Source organism: Ziziphus jujuba, chromosome 1 (assembly GCF_031755915.1).
Source record: "Ziziphus jujuba cultivar Dongzao chromosome 1, ASM3175591v1".
NCBI lineage: Eukaryota > Viridiplantae > Streptophyta > Magnoliopsida > Rosales > Rhamnaceae > Ziziphus > Ziziphus jujuba.
Genome location: NC_083379.1, coordinates 39,746,455 through 39,764,336, shown reverse-complemented (window position 1 = coordinate 39,764,336; position 17,882 = coordinate 39,746,455). Strand labels below are relative to the sequence as shown.

The window sequence follows — 17,882 nt, the reverse complement described above, 5'->3', positions numbered from 1 at the left end:
TGGGTTTTCTACCACATGGGCCAAAGCATAAATGTTAAGCACAATTACAGATTTATTGCCTAGTAGTAGCTAAGGACAAGCAATTTAATTCAGTCCAAACGTGAAACTAATTTAAGATAAAATATTGGTTCCTTTAGTGTTGTTGGTACTTCACCTCCCTGTATATAATAATCGGGTACAAAATGATTGACTTGTTTAACAAGTATTCTAGTCTTCTATCAAGTTAAAATACGTTAGCAGTTGAATGGTACCTTGACCTTGTATCACATATTTCACGTTATAACAATTTTCTAGGTGGAAAATATACGGTCAACTGCTGTCTTAAGCTAAATCGCCATGTTTTGAACGAAAGGTCATATATTCAAGAAGTTGCATATAAATTTATAGGGCATCTTTTTGTTATACTAAAAACCAGATTAAATCCCATAAACTTAATTTTAAAATATAGATTCAACTCTATTAAAACATCAAAAAGAAAATTCAACCATTATAAGAAGAGTTCTCAATAAATATTATGGATTTGATAATTTTTTTTTTTTTATATAATGTATATATGTATATATATAATAAATTTTCTTAATAAATATATACTATTATTGTTGGGGTCTTTCAAGGATAGCTCCTTTAGAATTTAGATTCTCCTAATGTTGTAATATTTTTGTTCATCTACTTCTTGTCTTGACTTATCGACTTGATTACACCTTATGTTAAGGGCCTCTTTCCATGAGATATTGACTCAATGACTCTGGTAATTAAATCTTATTACTCTTTTTCCAATATTTTGTATCCACTTTAAGATGTTGTCACATTCTAGTCTAAAAAAAAATCATATGTTTCCAAAGTCATCTTGAAATTGCAATTGCTCTGACAAAATTTCGTCTGCATTGTTTTAATATATGTGGTAAAATATCAGTCACGTCCAATTAGTTAACCTCATCAACGTCACCAACGTGAGATTGCAACTTTATTTGGAAATTTTTTTTTTTCTCTCTTGAAACGAATGTTAATTTTCTAGTCTTAGCAAGTCGCAAAGCCCAATCAATTTTATAATATATTAAATGGGTCCTTGGTGCTAAAAGTCTTCGATATGGTTAACTTTGAACAAATTACACAGACACCTTCAAAAGGGCATCAATTTTTCCTCATAAAAATATTAATAGAAATTTTCTGATGCTATTCTTACGCTTGATCAGGACGTTGCACAGAGAGAGAGAGAGAGAGAGATTTGACTTACTAAACAAAAGACAAAGATGATGTTGTTTTATATAGGAAAAAAAGTGATCTTTTGCTCGTTAATAGGTTCTGACTTCCTCTTTGGCTTGCATTGGCTGATATAGAATGTTTGCTTGATGTACATTGCTTCTCTTTCAGACTCGAGGATCAGCACTACGGCCATTGCTAGATTTTCTTTCGTAAATGGGCCACAAAGGCTTGACTTTCTCGTTCAACAAACAGGTTTTTGATAAGTGAGAACCATACTCCTCGTTTGGAGCATTGTATCAAAAATTATCTTGAAAATTAATATTATTCTAACCAAAAATTTATTGTCACAACTCTGCCTAGAAGATTGAATTGGTTGTCTGATACATATTTTTGACAAACAAAATAAGAAAAATCCAGAGCACCAATTGTCTCCAAGCGCCCCCCCCCAAAAAAAAAAAAAAAAAAAAAACTATGTTTTACATCTTCATGACGCAATACTGATGTGAATTTTATGACTCTTGAGTTGCATAATTCAAGCTTCTTGAAACCATAAAGAAAGGCACAAATTTTGAAAAAAAGAAAAAAGAAAAAAGGGGAAGTTCAACCCACTTTCCCCCAATCTGATAGTCTTTGCAAAAGAAAAGGCCAACGTTACTTTTCACAGTTTGAGAACAGGATTTTCACGTACTACACATAAAAGGCGAATTTGATTATCCTTTTGCCTTTTGCATTTTAGAGAAGTCACTTTTCCCAGAGAATTAAAATGTCAATCCCCCTCCACAAGGCGCTGTGTTTGGTTGGAAAAAAACCACATTGGGAGAGAAAATATGAAAAATGAAAGTCAAGCTTCATCATTTTGCTATACCAAGTTTTACATACTGTATATTTTTTGGATTATTCTTATGCCCATTATTTTGCTATACCAAGTTTTACATACTGTATATTTTGCACAAAGATGTTAAAAAGGAGTTGGGTTTTAGTTTGTGATAGTATTGAAGCCAAGTGTTCTTGTTTATACAAGTAAAAGGGGTATGTGGAAACACGAGGGAGATGGTCATCATATGCTCGAATGATGCTTAACAATGACATTAGAGCATTATGGTTCTCTTTTTTCATTGGCCTCTCAAACTAAATATATACATATGATTATAAAGACACATTAATTAAAGTATGACCCATGAATGAAAGTTTCGTGAAAAAGCTGGCACCTAACCTCAGATTGGTAGAGATTAATGGGTGCTAGTATTCCTCATCAATTGGAGTAATTAATTACACGTCTACAACAAATTGATATGGGGTAGCCCTTTTTTTGTTTTTTTTTTTTTTTTTTTTTCAAAGGCATGGGTTAGCTGATCTTAAATGCCACAAAGTCTATGCTTAGACTATAAAGAATGCCACAAAGTCTACGCTTAGACTATAAAAAATGCCACAACTTTATTTATTTATTTATTTTGTTTGTCTCTTCCTATAATTCGTCATAAAATGGTTGGAGAGGCATGAGTTTTACCTAATTCATAGTGATAGTGAGAGCCAACCTCTAATTCCAAGTTCAATAAAAAAAATAAAACTATCGTTTATACAAAAATAAAAATAAAAATAATAATAAGAAGAAAGTAGATACATGGTAATATTTATTCAATAACAAAAGTGATGAAGTATAAGGAAACAATAGTGGAGGTGGAAGTTGATGTAGATTTCATAACCAAAGAAAAATAAAATATGAAGTGGAAAGAAAAGAAGCTTGATTTGAGTTTGACTGCTTAAACCGTGTGGGTCAGCCCCCACGTTGGAACTCAACTTTTTATTTTACGGTCACATATCAATCCAGAAAGCCAATCCCTGAGCCAAAACATTTCTCGGACTAAAATACCCCTATCTGAAATTTTAGGTACTAGATGCTTTATAGGCCTGTTTTTGCTGTTAATATATGATTCATATAACCAACTTGGGCATCAGACATAGAACAGTAAGATAAGAACAATAATCTAGGAAAAAAAAAAAAAAAACTTATTTCTAAAACTATTTGCATTATTTTTAGTTGTTTTTGGGTTTTGGCCTTTGCTCTTTTCAACTAGTTCTGTTTGTGAAACTTTGATTTGGAGGCCATAAACTATATCAATTTTGAAAGAGTTACTTTGGGTTACTGGAATACATGAAAAAAAAAAAAAAAGATTAATCTAAGATTTGTTGTATGAGTTAGACAATATAAGCAAAACTTGCCGACCTCAGAGGTTGACTCTGTCTTTGTTTGTGATGCGAATCCTTGTCTCTTTTCAAATGTAAGATTGATTAGATATATAGAAGATAGTCATCTTCTAAATGAACTCTAAAATACTTTATTCAAGTCAACAATTATCAAATGAGAAATTATACAACGGGGTTGATCAAGTTATTCCAACTTGGGTTCGGCTACTCACTATTACGTTTTTTTTTTTTTTTTTTGACCTTTAATATTGGGTTAGGGGTCTTGAGTTGACAACAATTAATGGTTTTTTTGCTCTTTTAAATTAATCAAATAAAAAGGGTAAGTGGAACATAATAATAATAATAGCAAAAATAGATGTATAAATCTTTGTCCGATGTCATGTCAGGTGCAGCAATGTAATTCTGTAAAAGAATAAGGTCTTTTTCTTTTTGTAAAAAGCTTATATCATCGGAAGCAAATTTATCTTCCAGGTGGTTGGGTGATCTCATGTTTCAACAACAGCTTGCATTTTCACCTGAGCAAGAACACGAATCTGGAGAGTGTAATTATCATCCATCATGGTAAGTCAAAAAAAACCCAGTAATTTTGATTTTTAAATACAAATGGTTTTCCACCGAATTTCTAGTTGCACATGTTATCCTTTTTTTCTGTTTTCGAGTAAGATTCTTTGAAGCAATGATTGATTCACTTGTTTCTTAAGGTTTCAGCACCATTTGCCTATATTTAATGAGATTGTGGGTATGTTTAGTATGAGTAAGTGCAATTTACTGTGTTTTTTTTTTTTTTTTTGTTTGAAAGTTTTGGTAGCTTTGAACTGGTATTTGAAGCATGAATTTGTTTATTAAGAGGTGACCATCTTTACATGGTTGGTTGGATAGATGAGTGTTTAAGATGTGAAAAAGGTGGGAAATTTTTGCTTGGTTTCAGCTTGGTGGACTTTTTTCATTCTTTTTGCTCTGATTTTTTATTCATTAAATGAAACTTTGATGATGACTCTAGAATAGCACGTCCAAGCCTCCTTGAAGCTCTCTCTATTTGTCTTTTTATATGTTTTGCTTAACTGTTTGCTTGTATGAGATATATTCTTGATAATTTGTGCTGAGGCTAAATGTCAAGGCTTAGATTATTCAACTTGTGAGTTTGTTTCAATGAATTCTTGTATCGCTTCCTTTTCTTCTTCTCTAATTTTTATTTTTCTTCCATTCTTTTATTTTCTTAAGGTGACGGGTACTGATTTTATAGTCAGTTGGCTGTCAATTAGAATGAATTCTTGGGGTTTAATTCGTCAAAGTGATGAGTAAAAGCAGAGTTTTATTCTCGGATCTGTTAATTCGTTCCCTCAAAGTTCTGTTTTTACCTTTTTTTCTTCTTTTCCTTTTCTTTTCTTCAACAACTATTTAAATTTCGGTTTTCCCCCTTTTCAAATCAAAGAGAATTTATGAGCTACCTACTAGCTTTATCCACTATAATTCCCTTGATTTATTCCTTCTTCAAGGAAAAAAATAAAAAGGATAGAAGAGAGATGATGAATACATAAGTCCAAGTGATGCTAAGGCCGTAGGAAGATCCAGTAGCCTATGGAACCAGAACTATAATTCTCAGCTATCCATTTGTTGGTTTTAAGGCTGACATACATGGATTTTAGTCCCCTGGCCCTACAACCATGTGCACATAACTAATCTCTCGTGCAATGCTTGCTTTTATGATAGCTTCTAATTATGCTATTACTTTTCTTGCAGGATATGCAGCTTTTTTGATAACCAGTACATGCCAAGCTAAGTTTATTCTATAATCAGCAATATGATGGTACTGCATAATATGAATCGGCTAAAGTTTGCTATTCACAAGAGCTGACAGTCAAGTTTGGAAACAACAGTGCTAAGACAATTTCAGAGTATTACTTTGGGCTACTAGCTTTCAGTTGGTTGTGAATAATCAAGGAAGTGGCAACCCTCAATATGCATACATCAAAGAACCACAGAATTCCAAATTGCTCTCATAAGTCCTTTGAGCAGTCAGTGGAGGAGCCAGAGTCCTATTATTGGCCTCCCATCCAGAATCTAGAACACCGCACAAGCTCTGATGAAGTTAGCCAAGGAATCCATCTGTCAGCTCATGCTTTTGGGCAGTACTGCACCCTTGAATCATCCTCTAAAACCAATTGTAACCCTGTTCATAATACTTCGTCTTCTGTAAGTTTTTCTTCTGATGGCAGCCCAGAATCACAGCAAGATGCGCAGTCATACCCTTTGGACAAGCATTACTATCCTGATAATGCTTGTGCCTCTCCACCCAGTCAGTCATGCTTAACAGATGATATAGATGACCTGAGGCACAAGATAAGGGAATTGGAAACAGCTATGCTGGGAACTGATTCTGAAATCCTTGACACATTCACTGTGACAAACGAGGTTGGGTCTTATGCACAATCATTACAAGCAGAGAGCTGGAGACAAATAGCAGAGATGATCACTAGAGGCGACTTGAAAGGGGTGCTTTGTGCGTGTGTGAAAGCACTAGCTGACAATGATATGGTGACAACAGAATGGTTGATAACCGAGTTACGTCAGATGGTATCAGTTTCTGGAGAGCCACTCCAACGTTTAGGAGCTTACATATTGGAAGGGCTAGTTGCAAGGTTGGCCTCTTCAGGGAGTTCTATCTATAAAGCCCTAAGATGCAAAGAGCCTGCTGGTGCTGAACTCCTCTCATACATGCACTTACTCTACGAAGTCTGCCCATACTTCAAATTTGGGTATATGTCAGCAAATGGTGCAATAGCTGAAGCCGTGAAGGATGAAAGTATGGTTCATATAATTGATTTTCAGATTGCTCAGGGCACCCAGTGGATCATTTTGATACATGCTCTTGCAACTCGACCTGGGGGTCCCCCACGGATTAGGATCACAGGCATTGATGATTCCACATCAGCTTATGCACGAGGAGGGGGGCTTGATGTTGTGGGCCAGAGATTATCAAGTATTGCAAAGTCATGTAAGGTACCATTTGAGTTCCATGGTGTTGGAATTTCTGGTTCAGAGGTTCAACTCGAGGATCTTCGAATCCAACCCGGTGAGGCACTGGCAGTGAATTTTGCTTTGATGCTGCACCACATGCCAGATGAAAGTGTAAGTAGTCAAAACCATCGGGACAGGCTGTTGAGGCTGGTTAAAAGCTTGTCACCAAAAGTGGTGACCCTTGTTGAGCAAGAATGTAATACCAATACAGCCCCTTTCTTTCCTCGTGTTCTTGAGACACTGAACTATTACATGGCTGTTTTTGAATCAATTGATGTAGCCATGCCGAGGGATAAAAGGGAGCGAATCAGTGTTGAACAACACTGTCTGGCACGCGAAATTGTCAACATAATAGCTTGTGAGGGAGCTGAAAGAGTAGAACGTCATGAGCCTCTCGGAAAATGGAGATCACGGTTTATGATGGCTGGGTATACACCTTATCCGTTAAGCTCCATAGTAAATGCTACTATAAAAGCACTACTGAAAAATTACAGTGAAAACTTTACACTTGAGGAGAGGGATGGAGCTCTATACCTTGGCTGGATGAATAAGGCTCTGGTTACCTCTTGTGCTTGGAGGTGAAAGCTGATAGAAATACACAAATATACATAGTTCTCAGGTGGTTCCTTGAGGTAGAACCTCATCCTATAAAATGTCTTCCAGTATTATTTTTAGTTTTTCTTTTCCTCCTTTTCTGGCAGAGATTACTTTTAATAGTGTAATAACATTACAAAGTTGTTTTCTTTTCACCTAGTGACAATTAGCCTTTTTCCATATCTTGTTTTTGTTGTTCAGCTTTTAAATCTTAGTTTCATTTAACTCTAGCAATGAATATAAAAATTCTGATTCCAAAGTGATATTTAATGTCAATAGTATCAGTAGTGGCTGACAAATACATTGCGGATTGGATGGCATAAGAACTTTTTTTTACAGAATATGTAACAAAGGGAGTGTGTGTTAGAGCAATCTAAGTTTGACATACTTCTATACAAACGTAATGTGCATATTATCCTCATTGTAAATTAAAACCATAAACATGCGTGCTCCATTTGAATGATATATGTAAAGTGAAAACTACAACAAAACTAGGAAGTATAGCATTGGGATTTGTCACTATTAAACAATCTGAGCTGTAATCAGTTAAGATTCATTAAGTTCCTCACCAGTGATATTGACCACGATCCCTGTAATAGCCCTGCAAACCATAACCATCCTCCTTGTGATATTTTTTCTGTGTAAAGGTTATTGTATTTTCACTGATAACCTCGTTGTATCTACTAAATTGAATCCCATTCTTTTAAGTGTTTCTGTTTGAAAATAGCATCGAAGGATCCTGGAGACTCTACATGTGGGATCTTTACAAAGATCAGAGTTGTGCTTTGAGTTTCCACTGCAACAAGCTATGGTTGTGCTATAGAATCTTAACATCATGTATCCATCTTCTTTGCTTCTTGGTTGTCCCATGCATCTCTTACAGGTCATCTTCTTCACCTTCTCTATGTACTTCTCAAACCTTTCAATCATTTCTATTGGGTAATGCATCTTCAAGGCCCTTTTGATTCAGCTTGATGCTCTTTGGATAATCATCTCTATGACTTTCCTTGACACATTTCCACCTTCTAGCTCTGAATACGAGTAAAGAAAGATAAGAAGAAGTTTTAGAAACAAGTAATTGAGTTCCCTGTAAACTAGATGTCACAAATTGATCAACAAGCATTCCTCTGGAATTGGGTGGAAATAGGATTTATGCTGATAATTAGACTTTGTTCTTAAACATTTTGACCCAGTTTGCGCGCGCAGCACACACACACACACCTACACATACACACATTATTACATATATGTATAATAATGTCCATTTATTTAGGTATACTTTTTCAATATCTTCGTATTACAACTGGGTGAGAAAAACTATTGTTATTTCAGTTACAGATATACAGGGCCTCCTAAAACTTCTGGTTTGACATATTTTCTCCTCAACTCTGTACTTATATAATCAACGGGCTAGCTAACCTTTATGCAAACTGCACCAAAAGGACCAGAAAGTACCGAGCGTAATTCCACATAACTCATGAATGTTTATTTCGATGTCTCAGAGCAGTAAATGCTAACAATAAAGCCATGTTGGTGTGTAGTTTTCTGGGAAACTCAGTTGGTGACTTGGACTGGCTATAACATTAAATACTCAGCACCACCTCAATGTTACAATTCATAGTCTCCCTCATCTTCAACCACAAACAAATTGCATGCATCTGTATCTCCCCCTATCACTCACTCTCTTTCTCTCTCTAGCTTATCTGCTCATATTATATCTTTAAATTAGAGTAGTGTATATAAATTGAATACCACCTTTTCTAATTTCTTATGCTCAGGCATCTTTTGAAATACTTTGAATTATCGTCCAACGTTGTATTTCCCTTCCCCCACAAGTCTCTGACATGCATACATACATACAAATCTTTGGAATACTAGCTGTTTCAATTTTGTCTCACTGTTTCTTCATGCAAATCCCTATATTCGTCATTTTTTAGTTATAGGTTCAATCTTTTGTTTTTCACACCTGTTAATTAATATTTACTTTTAGAGTTGAGTGATTAAAACCATACTGTCATAATAAATTTTTCTTTGTGAAGTTTTTATGCATAAACAAATTGTCACATAAGCTACATGTACTGCTTCTAATCTGCTGGACAGGTATAAACTCCATTCAGTTTTAATCGTTGCACTAGTGTTACACTTTTTCCCTAAGCAACCTCAAAGTAATATTCCAACTTCAACATAATTATAATTAATACAGCCTCAAACTAGCTCATTACCTTAAGTGAACATGGTTATGATGTAACAGTAAAAATAAAAAAATAAAAATCAAATGACAAAAGGAGAAGCTAATAGTATATTACAGTAAAAAAGATGTTGGCCCTTTTTGGATGTTGTAAAAGGAGAACTGCCATTGTACGGAGAAAAGAAGACAAAATAGTGAGCAAACACAAAAGGGATGGGGCCTTGTGTAACGGTCCGCACCTTTAGAATGGTTTAGTGGCATTTTCGTAAATATTTGAAGGTCGGGATCTTCGATCCCGGGCCGTGGGAAGTTCTTAAGAATGTCACTAGGATGGTGCATATCGAATGGCAAGCCAAGATGTGAAGGTTTGCTAGAGAAAACCCCATTATGATTCCTCGCACAAAGTGATATCTATGGGTGCCAGAAAGGAAATGGCTCAATAAGCTCTTTAGGGGGGTGGTCCGTGTTGGCTCTCCACGGCCCCCGGCTCCGGCTTCGAGCTTGGGCTAAGCGAGCTTCCCATGGGCGACGGCAAGCCATGGGGCGGACATAAAGTGCCACGGAGGTGGTCTTATGTCTCCGAGGGACAGGGAGTCCCGAGGACAGTACCGGTAGGCGCTATGAGCTGGTATTGCGCGTCACTCCTGTGTCAGAGGCTAAGTGTAGCATTCGCTATGCCGTTTTCTATCGGCTATGCCAAGAACACACGTAGGCCTTTGTTACAAAGTTGTGGCAAATGTGCCAATGAGCGGGGGCTCGGGTTCTGCCTCGCTCAAGAGGGTCGGAAGCCAAATAGGCACGGACGGGGCGACACCGTGCCATCGGGTGACATTCATATGTGGGCTTCCAACCTTGTGTTGCTACCCTGAGGGCATGTTGGCATGATGCTGGTGTGCATGCTCTAGGGTCGGATGCTATTCGAGATGTGCATGGACCAAGGCCCGAGTGAAGAGATGGGTTGCTGGCTAGATCTTGGCACAAGATTGAGTAACAAGCTACCGAGTGGGCGCAAGGCCATCGGGCTAGCTTGCTGAGCGACATGAGCCATGACGACTATGGGAACCTCATGAGCATACAATTGGTATCAGATGGGTCGATATATGAACTCGGATAGTGAAAAGGCTGGCCATGACTGGAGAGTCTTGGCGCCGCACGGTCTATTCCGCTGCATAAAATGTAGGACCGTGACACTTGGGCCCCTGAGGTGCTTTCTGAATTTTTATTTTTTATTTTTTATTTTTCTATTTAAATAATATACATGTATTTATATGCAGGTAACTGATGAAACCTATTTGAAGCAGTGCGACATTTTTTTCCCTTAATATTTTTAAACCATTTTGATAACTATAAAAAAACAAATATGATAAAAAATAAAAAAATAAAAAAAACCTAAAAAATTCAAATATCCTTAAATTTTTATTTTTTAAATGTTAATTTTTTTAAAAAATTATTATATTATATAATTTTAGATAAAATGTAATTCATTTTTTTTTTTTTTAAGTAATAGCATCTTTAATCATTTTGTTCATTAAAATCGATGTGACATGAGAATTAGAATGATATTCCACAATGTTTATATGATAGAATATCTTTTGAAAATTGTTCTCCATAAAATTCACTAATGATGTATAATATTTGAAGTAGTTTGTTTATTTTATTTTATTTATTTTTATTTCTTATTTTCTTAAACGTTGAGGTTTCTCTTCGTTAAAATTCACCCACCATAACCGCCTACTATATACATTCCAGCTCCAACGGTTATTTGATTAAGACTTCGACAAACTGTCGGTACCATTTATTTCAGACTTGGACGAACCTACAATGCTACACCATTCGTTTGCTGTCTAAATTCTCTCTTACATCTTCAACATCAAAATCTCTCTTTCAAAAACAAACAAAATGGCTGCTTCGGAGTTGAAGATATCTTGTCCAATAATGGAAAGCCCACCATTCCCAGCAGGGTAAGCTTTAAAGGAAAAAGAAAAAGAAAAAATATATATATATTAATTTGAAACTGTCGGGTACACAGAAAAAAGCTTCAAAAGTAGCATGCATTTGATTTAGCTCTAACACTGTAAACATATATATAATCAAATTAAAATCATAGTTAACATCAGAAATTTCTCTTCCTATCTTGATTGGATTGTATAAAGAGTTAAAAAGCATGGAATGTAATCGTATTAAAATTTAAAATTTAAAATTATATTTATTAATTATCAAATTTTATATTATTTATTTTTTAAAAAAGTTAGTAAATCTATATTAAAAATATCAAATTGTTTTAAAATAAAATTGACTCAATATATTGTTATTCGTGTTGGTCAGTATATACACTAACAGTATTCATAAAAATATATGGAACAATTTAGTATACAGTTACACATTAAGATTGGAGCTCCGGAGGAGATCTGGGCCACAATGTGACTGTAAAGTCCCTGTTGAGCAAAGACAAATGGGTCAACTTAAAACAATTTTGTATCATATATGTAGTCTTGATCATCAGTTTGAGAATTTGGAAACAATCAGCTCCACTCAAAAACCACTAAAATGGGTAACTTTTAAGAGCATGACAATTTTTATACGATTTTACCCTTAGGAAAAGCTCCAAATAATTTTCGTCTTTTTTCTATTATTTATTGTTTTTGGCTTTTTCCTTTTTTTTTTTTGGTCCCTTGGAGACACATTGGGTTATGCCCCAGCGCGTAGGCAATTCCTATGGGATTTTTTTCTTTTTTTCAATGTATGCTTACTATTTTATACATGAAACTTATTCCAAGAACAATTTTTTCATATACATGTACTATTTTCCTTTTTATATATGAGCTTTGTCCTCTTAATTGAATTAAACGCTTTTAGTTTCAAAGAAAGCTCGATTTTTCCTCCCCAAAAAAAAAAAAAATGTGGATTGTGATCTTATTATTTTACTTTTATAAAGTTACAATATATTTGAACTAAAGGAATAGAGATTTCAGCCATATTTGATTAAATCTAAGACCTAAATATGCTCAGTAATTTTATCACTAATTTTTTAATACTTTCAAGGGATCAGTTTGCAAATAATGAATGCATCCAAAAAAGGAATATATAAACTTTCCAATTCAAATGGTCAAAGAAACAGATAAAATGGTATCATTTTATAATATGATTGATTTTTTTATCTAATTGTATGTGGTTTATTTACTTTAAATGGTAATTATAGTTTGTTAGATATCTAAATAACTGTAAAATTGAAGAAAAAAAATAAAATACCAACACAATTTTTTTAAATTTTTTATCGTCATACAATTTGGTGTTTGTGATTCCACACACCCACACCTCTCTTTTAACTTGCTAATTAGTTTATATACCTAACAAGCAAACAACTTACAACATTTAGATAGAAAAAAATGAAAATCCAAAACTGCTTTTTTTTTTTTTTTTTTCCTCTCACTTTTGCCGATATGCATACACATATTAGAAGCTACTAGATCGGTTAGTAACTAGCTAACTAAACACACCAACAACTAACCAATTAATTAATCAAACTATAAACAGCTAATAAGTGGTTTTTGAAACACTTCCTTAACAAAAAGTGTTTGTCTTGGACTTTTGATCAGCGAAAAAATGAGGGAAAAAAATATACACATATATAAAAGCAAAAAGAAACAACATTAATGCTCCTAATAAATTAATTTGAATTAGTTGAAAGTTATTGATTGATTATGAATCAAGTAGTGAAAACTACAACAAAACAAGGAAGTAGAGCACTAGGATTTGGGACTGTCAACCAATCTGAAGTGTTATCATGAACCGAAAAAGATTCATTATTGAGATTGTCACCACCACCATTAACAGTGTTGGCTATGATCCCTGCAATTGTCCTGCAAAGTATCACCGCCCTTCTTATGTTCTTCTTCTTCGCAGACGACCTTGTAATATTCCTTATCGTATTTTCATCATCATCATCCCTCATGAATACCTGATGATCACTGTATCTACTCAATGGAATCCCATTCTTCAGCATGTTTTCCATTTGAAAATTACATCCAAGTATAGTGCACACTCTACACTTGGGATCTCTGCAAAGACCATATTGAGAGATAATCCGGTTTGAGTAATTTCCAGAGTAACACGCCATGGTTGTGGGATAGAATCTTAACAGCTCGTTTCCATCTACTGTGCTTCTCAGGTGCCTTTTGTATCTCTCATATGCCATAATCTTTACCTTCTCTCTGTACTTCTCAAACCTTTCAATCATTTGAATAGGATAATGTATCCTTATTACACTTTTGATCCTGCTTCTTGATGGCTTTGAGGCCTCCATTGATGTTTTTTGGACGATCATCTCTACCACTTTCCTTGATATGTCTTCAGGGTCCAGCTCTGATTTATAAGCAAGAAGGGTAAAAACCATTGAAATTATACCAAGACATTTGGAGTTCAAACCTTGACTTGGATAAAATTTCCCTCCCCAAGTTATAACAAATTATCTCTTAAATATTTTTAAATTTGAAGACTAAGAATGCAAATTCAATTTCTCTTAACTTGTTTCTAATTTGGAAAACTTCTCATTCTTTCAAAATTTTCCTTCATAACAAGTATCATGCCTTTTGTTCATTACTCGTGTTTGTTTTGTTTTTTTTTTTTTTTTTTGGGTAAATCATTACTTATGTGTTTTATTATCCATAATATACTTATAAATAACTTCGATTATAGCTAATTAAAAAGTATATAGAATATTTTTTTGACAGAAATATTACTTTAATTATGTAATTCTTTGCAAAGTTTGTGAAACTAGTACATACGTTCATTTACTACTAAAAACCAGAGAGAAGTTATTATACATATATATATATATAGTTCGACGCACAGGCTTCCAAGTTCAAAGTCTTAAAAGCTGAACTAAGAAAGAAGGGGAGGAAACTGACCATTAAACCATATTGGTATGTAGTTTTCCCGGTAACTGAGATTGCGAGCTGGGTTGCCTCGAAGATGAACAACCTGCTCACTGTCCAACTTCTTCTTCTCCTTTGCCAAAGCCAACCTCATTGTTTTCTTTCTGCATCTTTCTGGCTGACCAATCACATCGGTAATTATGTTTCCACTGCACCTCATATTTTCCGTCAACGATAACCATATTTTATGCATCTCTCTCTCTCTATATATATATATATATATATTTATGTTTTTCTCTGCCCTCAATGTAGAACTATATATACATATATTCATGGCACAGTAAAAAGAAAAATGTTTTTTTTTTATTTGTAAATAGTAAAAAGAAAAATATTATTAGAGCTATCGGCGGGAATGGCCACACATAGCCAGCTACCATGCTAATTATTAAAAAATATTATTTGTTATCGTTGTGGATTATCATCAAAGCCAATGTTGATCATCATTGATGGATATTTGTTATTTTGCAATTTAATTGATTATTGAATCAAAAGGTTTTCTTTCTTATTAGATTTTAGTTTACAAATCAAAATATAATTAAATCCAATTAATTAACAATTATCATATCAAATGAATTTCATTGATGATTAATACTGATGATGATAAATGTGATAAATAGAAAAAGTTTAATAATTTAATTGATTTACACTAATTAAGGGTTTACTATTTTTTATATGGGTTTTAATTTTAAACAAGTCTAACAAAATTATTGTCATGTGACAACATTGTAATAAGTAGTAACAAAATAACAGAATTTCTTGGCATGGCCACCTAGCCCCACTGGCCACCACAGATAATATTAAACAATTGTTTTGCTGCTGTCCTTTTTTATTTGATTTGATTTGATTTGTGGATTGTACTTTTCCTTTTTGTTTTTTTTTGGGGGAACCTCAAAGCTACATGGGCAAATTTCCACCATCGGGCCATATATAGATATATATATATATATATATATATATATTTTTTAATAATAATAATAATAATGATTAATTACTTTTAATTTCCAGGATATTATTTAAATAAATCTCTTTTCCTTTTAAAATTCAACAATTTTAGTCATCATATATAATTTAAACAGTCTTCTTCAGATCAATTTTTAATTTGAAGGAAGTGAAAGATATTGAGATCTGTTTATGGGGATAAATTTTCAAATCTTTCTAGGAAACTTTGTGAAAGGGAGTGCTGGATATTGCGTTTTACTGTGAGTTTTTCTGTCTATGAGTTAAGACTAAATTTGAGCTACATACATTTATAAATTAATATAGAGCTCTCTGATTAGCCATTAATTATCTAAACTCAAAAATAAACCATAAAGGTAACAAATCTCCATCAGAAAATTAGCAGTTAGTTTGTCCTTGAAATTTTCCAGGAGCCAAACGAAATCAAATTCCAAACATATTTATATTCATCTACGTGACATCTCTGCAAAGATCAGAGTTCCAGCTTTTGTTCAAATGTTATAGTTTGACATTGCATAAAATTATACAGGTTATTGAATTTATGTTGTATGTGATAATTGAAAGTTACATAAATAATATAATATAATCGTTTTTATGATTGGGGTTTTGTTTATTATTCCACCATGGTATTCAAAGATAAGCAACCTAAAATATTTTTACATATCAAATAGTTTCATCTTTGGGATTCAAACATGAGGTCCATAAAGGATGCAACCCAAATACTGAGGTTCACTGGGGAGCAGCGCACTTGTGTTGAAGTAGCTGTTTAAATTTTGATGGGTACGTTTCTGGTAGACTCTGGCCCATTGATGATTGAGCTAAGACAAATTGATGAATTTAAAGAAATTGGTATCCATTCGCAGTCTGCATCAGGTGACTTTAAAAGGTAAAAATATAAAAACTTTTAAAATCCACCAAAGCCAAATATAGACATAAATGTTCTTTAGCTTTTTAGCCCCACTGGCCACTAGAAATAATAAACAATTTGTTTGCTACCTTCTATTAACGTTCCAGTTCCTTCCATCGCTATAATAAGTGACAATTTGAATACTGACATCCATTTTGATTTGATTTGTGAATTGTATGCGACAGGGCCAAATTTCCACCATTCCTCTCTCTCTCTCTCTCTCTTTCTCTCTCTCTCTCTCTGTGGATATATACATATGGAAATTCTATGGTGAGAACGGTCCGTATGAGGATCGCAGTATTAGTGATGATTTTTTATACTATTAACAATGGTTTCTTAGAAAATCATCACTAATACTATGAAAAACCGTTACCAATACTGTGATCCGCGTAAGAACCATCCGCACCATAAACGAACTGTATATATATATTTCTTAAATAATAATAATTATTTTTTATTTCCAGAATATTTATTATTTAAATAAATATCTGTTTTCCTTTTAAAATTCAACAATTTTAGTCGTCTTAATTTGTGCAGCTTTCATCAGACTAATTTTCAAATTAAAGGGAAGTGAAAGATATTAAGATGGATCTGTTTCTCATGGGGATAATTTTTTAATGGTTGGAATCTTTATAAGAAACTTTATAAAAGGGAAGGCTGGCTATTGCCTTTTACTCTTGAGTTTTCTGAGTGCGAGAATGTCAGAGTAGTTATTGAGGCTGTTATCTCTGCAAGACTACAAATTTGAGCTAAGAATAACATAGAAGTTATATATTAACTTAAAGCTAGCTATCCGATTAGCCCTAATTCTAAACTCAAAAACAATCTGTATAAAGCTAATAAATCTCCATAGAACTAGCAGTTAGCTTGTCCTTGAATTTTATTTCTAGGAGCCAGACGAAAACAAAATTCTAAATATATTCATATTCATATATGTGACATATATGCAAAGATCAGAGTTGCAGTTATGTTTAAGTTTGGCGTTGCATAAAAGCATATAAGTTATTCGATCTATGTTTGCATAATATGTGATAACTGAAGTTGCATGAATAAAATGGTGTAACTCTTATATAAAATATTTTTGCCTTTTATAATTGCGTCTCCTTTATTATTCCAATATAGTATTCAAAATTAAACAGCTAAAAAATGTTGTACATCTCAAAATTTCATGTTTGGGATTCAAATATATGGTCCATAAAAGGTTCATCCCAAATATATATAGAGGTCCACATGAAGGAAGAGTATTAAAGTGCATAAATTAAAGTCCAATTCTTCTAGAAGCTTGTTTAAAAACCAAAAAATAGTAACTTAGTGGAAAAAAGCCAATTAAACCATTTCACTGGCCTGTTGGTTCGAATGTTGTGATACAAGTTTTAGTACACCTCTTTCTTATCTCAGAAAAACCAATGCATAATGCCGTATAAAAAAGCTTTTGACCATGAAATCTATAATACTGTTAAGAGATTTCTTTTCTCTTTCTATGAAAAAATAAATAAATAGAAGCTTTTAAAAAAAAGAAAAATGGTATTTTAAGTGAGAGAAGGTCTTGGATTCACTCTGACTCGTAACAATAATAATTATTTGGGATAACTATTCTATCTTTTGGTATTCTAATTGAAGAAGGAAAGTCATCTTTTGCATGTAAACTGCGCCAAAGTGACTAGAGGAGTGACCAATATTCAACATTACATAATCGTGCAATCCACCTAATTGCCACACTTCATAGTGTCTCTCTCTCTCTCTCTCTCTATATATATATATACATATATATATATATATATATATATAAGAAATGTATTCGCTACTCATCATATATCTAACTTAATTTAACATGACAAGTTTCACCATAAAAATAAAGGATGTGATGACAATTTCC

General features: G+C 33.5%; 2 protein-coding genes across 5 annotated transcripts; one reads left to right on the top strand and one right to left on the bottom strand.

The window, feature by feature from the left end:
- Positions 1 to 3,784: 3,784 nt before the first annotated feature.
- On the top strand, positions 3,785 to 7,202 carry LOC107435509 (scarecrow-like protein 21). Of its 4 annotated transcripts, none has more exons than XM_016047143.4 (2): positions 3,785 to 3,969; positions 5,149 to 7,202. In XM_016047143.4, the coding sequence occupies exon 2, from the start codon at positions 5,368 to 5,370 to the stop codon at positions 7,006 to 7,008; it is 1,641 nt and encodes a 546-aa protein (XP_015902629.2). In that variant the 5' UTR covers positions 3,785 to 3,969; positions 5,149 to 5,367; the 3' UTR covers positions 7,009 to 7,202. The 4 variants fall into 4 exon arrangements, with proteins under 4 accessions (XP_015902629.2, XP_015902630.2, XP_015902632.2 ...); XM_016047144.4 differs by lacking the exon at positions 3,785 to 3,969 and adding an exon at positions 4,031 to 4,162; XM_016047146.4 differs by lacking the exon at positions 3,785 to 3,969 and adding an exon at positions 4,034 to 4,147.
- Positions 7,203 to 11,584: 4,382 nt separating this feature from the next.
- LOC107435495 (uncharacterized) lies at positions 11,585 to 14,336 on the bottom strand. The gene is made up of 4 exons (XM_060814258.1): positions 14,116 to 14,336; positions 12,930 to 13,570; positions 12,492 to 12,555; positions 11,585 to 11,643 (listed from the first exon to the last, which is right to left on the bottom strand). Exons 1-4 carry the CDS (start codon positions 14,333 to 14,335, stop codon positions 11,585 to 11,587), a joined length of 984 nt encoding a protein of 327 aa, XP_060670241.1. The 5' UTR covers position 14,336.
- Positions 14,337 to 17,882: the final 3,546 nt, after the last annotated feature.